Below are 9,946 nucleotides of genomic sequence, written 5' to 3' on the forward strand. Positions count from 1 at the left end.
GCTTGCGACAATGGATATGCATGCAACATAAGACCTACTACAAATGACATCATAAATTAACACACAAAATTATTTGCAGTTGAGAGGAAACAGTCATGGCTAGGAGGTCATGAATTAGTTGTGAGATGGAATGCAGAAGACAATATGAGCACATAAGCAGAGGAATACTCATTGTCAGAGCCACGATCTAGCAACACTTGGTAAAGACAGAGACACTTTAATGTTTGGAAAAGTGTTCTGTAGTGTGTGTAGATCCACAAAACTGTTACAGTACCTGTAGTTACAAGTTACAAAAATTCAATGAATCCAATTACCAATCCCAACCCTGTGTCTATTCACTAACACGTGACAACCAGTGTGAAAAGTGGGATTAACTGAATTACAGGACTGAAGACTGTACTGGATAGCTATACCATCATACTACAAAAATAGATCAAATAACTGAATGCCTGCAGGCTGGAATGAATGCTGATCAAGAACAGATGAGCCAGAATGAAAGCCCACTGAGAAGGAATGAAGGTCATGACAGAAACCTGGTTATAAATTATGCATGCCAATCAAGAAAAGACAGAAGGCGTAAAAGCCATGCACATGCCTGCCACCCTGCAGGGCTAGTTCCAAGGTTCTACATGAAGTCCCTAAAGGAGAAATGTATGAGGAAATTACAGGGGCAAATGACAGCCAATTTTGGAACCAGCATCTGGCCATATGGTGCCACAATCAACCGAAAACATGGACATAAGACAATGTGTTTCCCTGCAGGAGTTTGTCCTCACTACTAAACAGGTGACCCACTGTGCCTTTCTTGCATTAAATGAAGACCATGGTCGTAGGAGAGCAGGCAAAGCCTTTCGTGATGGGATAAGAGACCATGAGTACTGGCTATGCCACAAGTCTTGAGTGCATGCAGTGTGAGACAATGTAAGTCGTTGAGTGTCCCTGCAGCCCAAGAAGCTGTAGTTTCTTTCCAAAATACTCAGACATTTGATGATACTGCAGCCAGCAATTTTAAATGAGTAACAAAAAAGAAAGCGAGTAAACTTTGTGGCATACCATACTAGCATCAGTACTGCATGATACAAAATGTATGAGCTGAAAACAAGATATATTTAGATTATCTCAGTCCTTAAATAATTTGTTTTTTTTTCTGCCCACAACTAGCACAATGATCAAAAGTACTGTAACGTGGATGGCCAGAGCGTTGCTGGGTAGTGAACTGATAAACACCACATGATTGAATATACACAAGGCAACAATGGAAGGCGTCTCAGTGGAGGAATGTTATTGCGCGCTGTTAGGGAACAGCACATCAATGAAGATGTTGGCTAGGAACCATGTGACTTGTTCTCTATGTGATCTTCCTCATGCAACAATAGAACTATTTTTTATGTGCATGGTCCATGCGAAGGCTATATAACGACAGTTACAAACGTAAGAGGTTTTCGATCTTTTAGTGACAGTGACAAAATTCAGTCTTATGCCGGCAGAGTGAATTCGAACAAGGAGCACAGGAGAGTACAAGAGGTCAACCTGTGAAGATTTGATGTGTGATTTGAAGGCTTTATGAGTGCTATAGTGCAGTGATATTGGGAGTGTGTGGTTCAATGAGAATTTTATAGTTCCAAGTTATCGAAGGAAAGATAGATGGGCGGATAGAAGTGACAAGAAGACGAGGAAGAAGACGTAAGAAGATGCTGGATGACCTTGGGGACAGAAGAGGATACTGTCATTTGAAGGAGAAAGCTCTAGATCGCATTAAGTGGAGGAATTGTTTTGGAAGAGACTGTGGACCTGTCGTCTTGACAGATTACTGATGATGATGATGTTATAAATCCATGAAGACTGGTGGAAACAGACTGAGAAGATTAGTGTGGAGTGACTGTAAATTGTGTAAATTAGCAAGACCATAAAATTATTTGCAGTTACAAAATGTAATTGTTAACAAATCCAACTACAAATCCAAATCTGCGTCTCAGTCACCTAAACATGTGACAGTATAACAAAGACATTAACCTTTAATCGCCAAATGTCAGACATATATGATGCAAGCAGCAACCCAAGTTGGCCGAATGTCATATATATATGTGGCAGGACACGTGCACTCTTTGGGATTGCTGACAGTTTGCCTTGGGTTTGAAACCAAAACAAACCCACGCAAGTTTATGTCAGAAGAGTTCATTTGTTAGCTCTGAAGAATGAAATCGTTTATCAGGGTACTGGTTTCGATACTATTTACATTTAGATATGACTGTTTATGACTTGGTCAGCCAAATATAGCCCACCTTTGTTCTGAGAACTGAAGATGAAATATTCATCGGTGCTTGCAGATCAGTGCTTCCAGAGCTTTCAAGGAAGTGTGACATTTTCAAGGATTGCTTTTCATGGCGAATTATCAGTTAGGAAGTCAGTGTCGGATTGTCTATTATTTCTTTATCAGTTAAAAAGTTAGTGTCAGACTGTCATATATTTCTTTGTATATTATTTTTATTTTGTGTCTCGGAAGAGGTATAAACCCACTGAGCCAGTATTAATTTGTGAATAAAAGGCATCTTCGTCACTGTGACTTTCAGAATCAGTGTCACACTGGCACTCTTTTCAACCAATATTATAATTACTTTGCATCACTATTTTGCGAGTATTACTAACAGGTGAGAGTCTCGCTTTGTCAATGAAATTAATTTATTCAATTTATCTGGAAACCCCCCTTCCCCTAGATGGAAGCTCAAAAACATGCCCGATATTCAAAACTTCTTGATACAGAAGAACTGGAGGAAATATTGATGGAAGAGGAATCTGATGAGTTAGAAGAACTCAATGAGTTCATCGAACTTCGCGAAAATATGTCATCATCATCATCAGGTAATGAGGCAGAGGAAACGGAAATTAGGTTTCGTGATAGAAGACCTGAGGATTCACCAAAGGTACTAGACTTCACTGGTCCCCTGAGTGGAATCAACAGATCAGCTGCTCCCAATATAAATCCACAGTCCCCTCCTTTTTCCATTTTCACTTTGTTTTTTCCAGGCAATATTCCAAATCTTGTTACAAGAAACCAATAGATATTTCCACCAATTTATGGTGTGCCAAGATGCTCCAGGCCCTTCTGTTCAACCGTCTGATGTTACAATTGAAGAAATGTATAAATTTTTTGCAATAATAATTCAAATGGGCCATGATCAACGGGACACCCTCAAAGATTATTGGTCAAGAGATGAGCAATACTACACTCCATTCTACCGTAACACCATGGTACAAGACCGTTTCTTACACATTTTGAGATTCCTGCATTTTGAAAATAATGAAACTCCTCCAAATTGAGATGACTCAGAGTATGATAGGCTCTGGAAAATTAGAAAGATTTTTGATTATCTGAACAACAAATTTTATGAACTTTACAATCCATCAGAACGTCTTGCTGTTGAAGATATAGTGCTCTTCAAAGGAAGAGTGATTTTTCGTCAGACATCCCAAAGAATGCAAAAGATTTGGTATAAAAATTTACAAGCTTTGCAATTTTCTTGGCTATACTTATGACATGATAGTTTATTTAGGCAAACAAAGGCAACTTGCTACAGAAGAAATTACATCAACACATGGCATTATTCTCCAGCTAATTTGAAGAGTAGAAGGCTTGGGACACAAAATTTACATGGACAATTATTTCAGTTCTCCTGCATTATTTGATGATCCTTTAGACAGGAAAATAAATCTGTGTGGAACCGTTCGCAATGATAGGCATGGAATGCCACAAGAAATTCAGCCCAAGTCAATGAAATTGAAAAAAGGGGATATTGTTACAAGAGTCAAAGGACATCTAGGTGTTGTTCATTGGAAAGACAAGCATGACATGTATGTTCTCACGAATATGCACCCTCCTCCATTGGATGGCAACTTCCGAGATGAATCTGGCCATGCTGTCAAACCCCATGTAACTGAAGACTACAATGCACACATGGGCTTTGTGGATAAATCTGACAGGATGGTAAACAGTTATGGCATTGCTCGGAGGACATGGAAGTGGACGAAGAAATTGTTTTTCCACCTTCTAGATATGACTATTCTAAATGCATATCTATTACACAAGTCATGTGGTGGAAAAATGACACACAAAAAATTCCGAGAAATATTGGCGCGGGATTTGATTCTTCATTCGCATGAGGCAAATATCACGGTCAGTGGCGTTTCTCGGGGGGAGGCCAAGTTCATCTGGGGCCCAACTGAGTCGACTGGAGGTGAAACATTCACAACACTGGCCAACCAAAGGGAAACATAGACGTTGCCGTGTTTGTTCTCAAAATAAGAAAAACTGAAGCAGCATGCTCTACTAATGTAAAAAGTGTGATGTTGGGCTATGTGTGGTGGACTGCTTTGGGAAGTAGCACACGCGTGTCAGAGTGTGAGGTATCGTAAACTGTGAGGTGACGCAGTTCAAATTCGCATACAGTCTGAACAAAATGTTATTCTATATAGTGCGAGTATATTTACAATATCACCATGATTCAAGGTTCAAGAAAAAACAACGGGTAAATCCTTTTGAATTTCATAACATATATATATAATAAAGATCATATTTTGCATTTCATGACAAAATAATCACAGTTAATTTTCATTTGTAAAACTTGCTCTTTTGCGTATATGTAGAAAATTTTATTGTCTTTCAGGTTCTTTTTAGTTCACATTTCTATGTTGGATAGAACGGAAAATATGCATTTTTTTTCTGAAAGTTTGCAATGTTAATTAATTAGGGTGATTAAAAAATTCCAGCTGTACAGGGTTGCTGGCAATTTAAAAGTCCGTATGTTAAAGGTTAAAGCATACATCATAACGCGCAAGAATAGTTACAGAATTGATTTCTTGCTGCAACTTCTCTAATGTATGCAGATAATCTAAGACAGTTCCAATTTCATATATACACTTAGTAAGTGAGAGTAGTCCCCTTACTTTCCATTGTTTCTTAATGAATAAGAGAAACTATCCAAATTTCTTTAACATACACAAGATAAATAATGATTACCACAGGTGAAGAAGTCTGATATGGCTGGTTTTCTGACTGCCCAGTACTTAGGTACTGCCGTAATGCAAAATCAGAGCTCTCACACAGCAGTTTAAAATTATAGGCATTATTCACTTGGTGTACACATTGCTGGCAAACCTGTGAAGGCAAACCATCGTCTACATGGAGCTGCAATACAAACAAAACATTTTTATATTGTGTGAAATTATATAATTGTATTACATGCATCCCTCATTAGTGTTCAAAGCTTAACAACACAGATGTTACAGTATATTCAGGCATAAATCATTTTCATTCATATTTTGTTAATTACACACTACATTAAATAATTCATATAAAATTTACAAAACTTAAAATGGTCAACATCATGTACCACTTCCATGTATAACGATAATTTTGTTTTCTCTCTGAGAAATTGGATAAAGTCAAATTTCAACAGAATCCTGTCTTCTGGGATATAACACTGTGCAGTTTATTGCAAGTCAACCAATGTTTTGGAGGAACAAATTGCCTCCATTTTCAGTGTCAAAAATTAAGCCAGCATGAAGCAAGTAGCAAGCAATGTGCTATATGGTGTTTTATCCCAGAAGACAGGACTCCTGATAACCACTGTTGTACAACCTCAATTCCTACATTAAATTTCAATGCTTCAAAAGACAGAGCATGTAATATAAGATGCTGGCTGACAGTGTTCGAGAATATCTGAACATAGGAGACTCATAAAACTGCATGCTGAGAAGTTCTATAATTTATATTCTTCAGAAAATACTACTAGGATGATCAAATAGTAGATTATATTGATGGGGCATTAACACACATGGAAAATATAAGAAATGCACACAAAGCATTTGTTCAAACACCTGAAGCAAGATGAAGCAATCACCCAGGAGAACTATGCAGAGAAGTGAGGATAATATTGAAATGAATATTATAGAAATGAAGTTTGTAGATGTTGCCTATATTCATCTTGGCTCAGAACAAAGTCTAGGGACTAAGCTCGTGGGCTTTTTAAAAAGCAGGTAATTTCTTGACTATTGGTTTCTCAGGGACACTGTTACATCAAGTTACTTACATAAAGTCCCTGTGCTTAATCAAGCACCATACCATGAAAAAACACAGGGGAGAGGACGTACAGCTCCATCACTTTTAATCTTAGCACTAGCTTGAGGTACCTAATACCATTTCCCCAGGGAAACAGATTCTGATACTCACTGCTAAGAAGGGTAGGTGGGTTGGTCTCCAAGGTAAAAAAAAAAAGGAAAAAGGTAAAGCTATCCTTGTAACATACTGTGAAGGCCCAGAGGGTTGTGAGACAGCAAGGATCCCACATTTTCTCTAAACAACAATCTCACAAATGGTGGTAAGTTTGTCAGCTTTACGCACCGGCCTCCCTTTACCCCCCAAGAAAGATTCCTGGTACTCATTTCTGTTAGAAGCTGAGTCCACTCCAGGGCCATAGTGCAGTTGGAAGGATTAGCTAAATTGAAATAAGCCACCTCATCAGGACTCGAATGCGCGAACTTCCAGCTTGTAGTACGGTACCTCAACCAATTACACTACTGTGTGATGAAGAAAATAAAAATCTCTTCCCTTTGCTAGGAAGCGATCTTGATTTCTTGGTTATCCAGCTCAGAGGCCAGCTGCCATACTAACTATACTTGACTGCTGAGTTACTTAGTACAGTAGAAATTATGTGGCATAATTAAACCAAAATTAAATTTACCCAATAACTGTTAGAATACACATATCTGACACCAAATTCCTTCAAAATCTGCTCAGTAGTATCGGGGTGGAAACTTTCTAATGTATAGAACGTCAGATATTGCCTATGTTTCATAAAATGAACATATAAAAATCACTTACAGTTTTTATCACTAGTTCTGTCCCTACACTCGTACAAAGTCTGTACACTATTCATAAATATTAGTAAACTACAGCAGTGGTAACGGTTTTCAGACTTCTATCTGAAAAGAATGTGGTTTCATCTCAACTGAATAATCGGCAATCAAGTGGTTTCGTGTGACTGTCTTCCCTCCCTACCGGCGAATCTCGGGCCAATACTTCAACATTAACCGTTACACTTTGCTCCAAAAATCTTACCTTCTCAACTATTTAACAATCAACTTCCCACCTCACATGATACTGCATAACCTCTGCTCTAAAAGGGCGACGTTAAATATCATATTACTCAAACCAAATTCATAGCCCACTGCACAAACCATACGCAAAATGATACTTACTATAAGTAATCACAATGCACTTACCTTTATAACTGACACTACAGCCATTATTCGGTTTTGAAGAACACAGTCTTCACTGAACAAAGGCAACATAGTATTAGTCTGCGTCATGCATAGCCGACAAATACTTCCGAAATTCAATGACATGTTTCAAACTCTATTGTTTCGTCAGGGCCTCCGTATATTAGAATTTACCTCAAACATAGGTTTGGAAATTTACTATCAGCCAATCCACGGTCAAACATCACCAACAGTTAACACCAACGAATAAATAACTACACAACAAAAGAATCAGCAGCGTTCACCATAAATGCAGCCACGGACAGTGACGGGGCGCAGAACAGGAAACATCTAAATACCGCTAAATACAAATATGGTTCTCAGTCTTCTGACAACAAATCACTTCTTGAGGTACGTCGCATACAAACAAGCGTCTTCGGCAAAAAGGGCTAGAAAAACACCACATACTTGGGGGGGGGGGCGTCATTTATACACATGTTGCATAGTGTACTCAGTCTCATTACACCATCTACTTACTGTTTTCACTTGTATCACTTTTCCCAGTGTGACAATCATAAGTAGCATAGTCATAACCATGGGTCTATATCTAGTAAGATTAAAATATGCAATTATTAAGGTAACTGGTATATGGTATATGTAACTGGTATATTTTGTGACATAGCCAAGGCCTTTGACTGCTTTAATCATGATCTTCTATTAATGAAACCGCAGTACTATGGAGTGCTGGGTGTATTATTGCAATGGTTTAAATCTTACCTCCAATAGAGGAGGCACAGAGTGGAATTAAATTATATAAATAATAAATATTATTTAAACTGGGAAATTGTTGGATGTGGTGTGCCTCAGGGATCAGTGCTGGGACCCTTACTCTTTAATATTTACATAAAGGATTTCCCCCTTGAAATAAGTAAAATTTCAGAAGTTATTATGTTTGCAGATGACACAATTATTCTTTGCACAGCTAAAGACTACTATAATTTAAAAATAATATTGGATGTTGTTTTCAATCACATGTTTATGTGGTTTCAAAATAATCAATTAGTGTTAAATCTGGATAAAACAAAAATTATAAAATTCACCCCAAAAGCAGCTACGAGCTACCCTCTATATACATTGTTTTTTAACAAAAAGCTGAAAGAAGTAGAAATGATAAAATTTCTCGTTTTGCAGCTGGACAATCATCCGACTTGTAAGGGACATATCGATTTTTTGCTTCACAAGTTGAGCACAGTTTGTTTTCTAATGAGAAAATTGTCCTATATATTAAACATAAATAGTCTTAAAACTGTATATTATGCATATTATCATTCATTGGTGAAATGTGGAATAATATTGTGACGTGTTGTGCATTGGAGGACGCCCCTTCCCTTCCCAGTGGTGGCGTGGAGGCTCTGGCCGCAGTGGTGTGGCGGGTGAGTCGGCGCTCTGCCCCCCCCGCACTGTGACATGGCACAGCTTCCTACTGTGACCTTGCACACAACACCGCTGTTGACACGGGCAACTGGCAAGAGCGAACAGAATAAAAGCCGGCTTAGCAGCAAGCGAGAGTCAGTGTGTGATCAGGAGTGACAGAGTTGGAATCTAGCAGCAGTCGCTAAAAGAAGAACCGGATGCATGTGTAATTGTGTAATTGGGAGTGTGTAATACAGTTAAATATACAGCTCCTGTACTGTGAATATGTGTAAACTACTGAGAACAGTGTGAACAGATTATTGCAGATAGGGTTATAAAGTGTGAAACCCCGCAAAAGTGTTATAATCAATTGTAGCTGATACTTGTAGGTTGTTAAATAAACCAATTAACAATCCGAACGGCACGAAACACGTTACAATATATTTGGGAAATACATCAGACAGTTATAAGGTCTTTGTTATACAAAAGAAAATAATAAGAATAATGATTGGAGTGGGCCCAACTCATACATGTAGAGATCTATTTTAAAAGCTTGACATACTACCAATCCCATGTGTATATTTTGCTTTCATTGATGACATTTTTTGTTAATTTGGATAAGTTTCAAACCAATAACTCTGTATATGATTGGTACCAGAAGGAATGACCACCTTCACATACATTCAAGACATTTATCATCCTATCAGAGAGGGGTGTATTAGTCAGGCATCAAGCTATTTAACACTCTGCTGTCAAATATCACAGTTTTAAAAAATGATAAAAAGCAATATAGTTTAGTTTTACAAAAATATTTGCAAAGTGACGTATTTTACTTTATTTATGAATTTGTTGAGCATGAAGGGGCTCAAAAGTTAAAGAGTTAATAAATAGTCTGTGCGCGTGAATTATATATTGTCGAGACTTGCTTGTTGTAAGTGTGGTAGTATGTATGATGTCTGTTTTTGTTATGAATTTTAATATTTTATAATGTAATTGTTCTAATGATACGGCTTGCCAGTGTGTGCGCGTGCGTTTGTGTGTGTGTGTGTGTGTGTGTGTGTGTGGAATGGCAAGGCGTGAATTTGACAATCGTTTTTCCATGACCCATGTCTGTTGTCCTGACAACTTGAGCTATCTGTGAGAGGCCTGATTATACATTTATTGGACAAAGGACAAATGATGTGGTCATCATGAATTTGTAATATGTGACATGTTTTATATCCATCCCCTGGCCGCGCCATAGCTCACACGGTTAGTCGCTGGCATCCCACCACAGCAG

General features: G+C 38.0%; 1 protein-coding gene across 6 annotated transcripts in view; it reads right to left on the bottom strand.

The window, feature by feature from the left end:
* The window catches only part of LOC111872698 (gastrula zinc finger protein XlCGF49.1), a 38,181-nt gene extending 30,512 nt beyond the window's left edge, over positions 1-7,669 (bottom strand). For 2 of the 6 annotated variants that reach the window (XM_033754801.1, XM_033754798.1), the window contains exons 1-2: positions 7,279-7,640; positions 5,015-5,182 (exon numbers count right to left, since the gene is read on the bottom strand). In XM_033754801.1, coding sequence (XP_033610692.1) covers positions 5,015-5,182; positions 7,279-7,401 — 291 coding nt within the window. In that variant the 5' untranslated portion in view covers positions 7,402-7,640. Of the gene's footprint in view, positions 1-5,014; positions 5,183-7,278 lie in introns of all 6 variants that reach the window. The other 4 variants (XM_023866834.2, XM_033754799.1, XM_033754800.1 and 1 more) reach the window with 4 other exon arrangements.
* Positions 7,670-9,946: the final 2,277 nt, after the last annotated feature.

The sequence above is a fragment of the Cryptotermes secundus genome, unplaced genomic scaffold (genome assembly GCF_002891405.2).
Source record: "Cryptotermes secundus unplaced genomic scaffold, Csec_1.0 scaffold374, whole genome shotgun sequence".
Lineage (NCBI taxonomy): Eukaryota > Metazoa > Arthropoda > Insecta > Blattodea > Kalotermitidae > Cryptotermes > Cryptotermes secundus.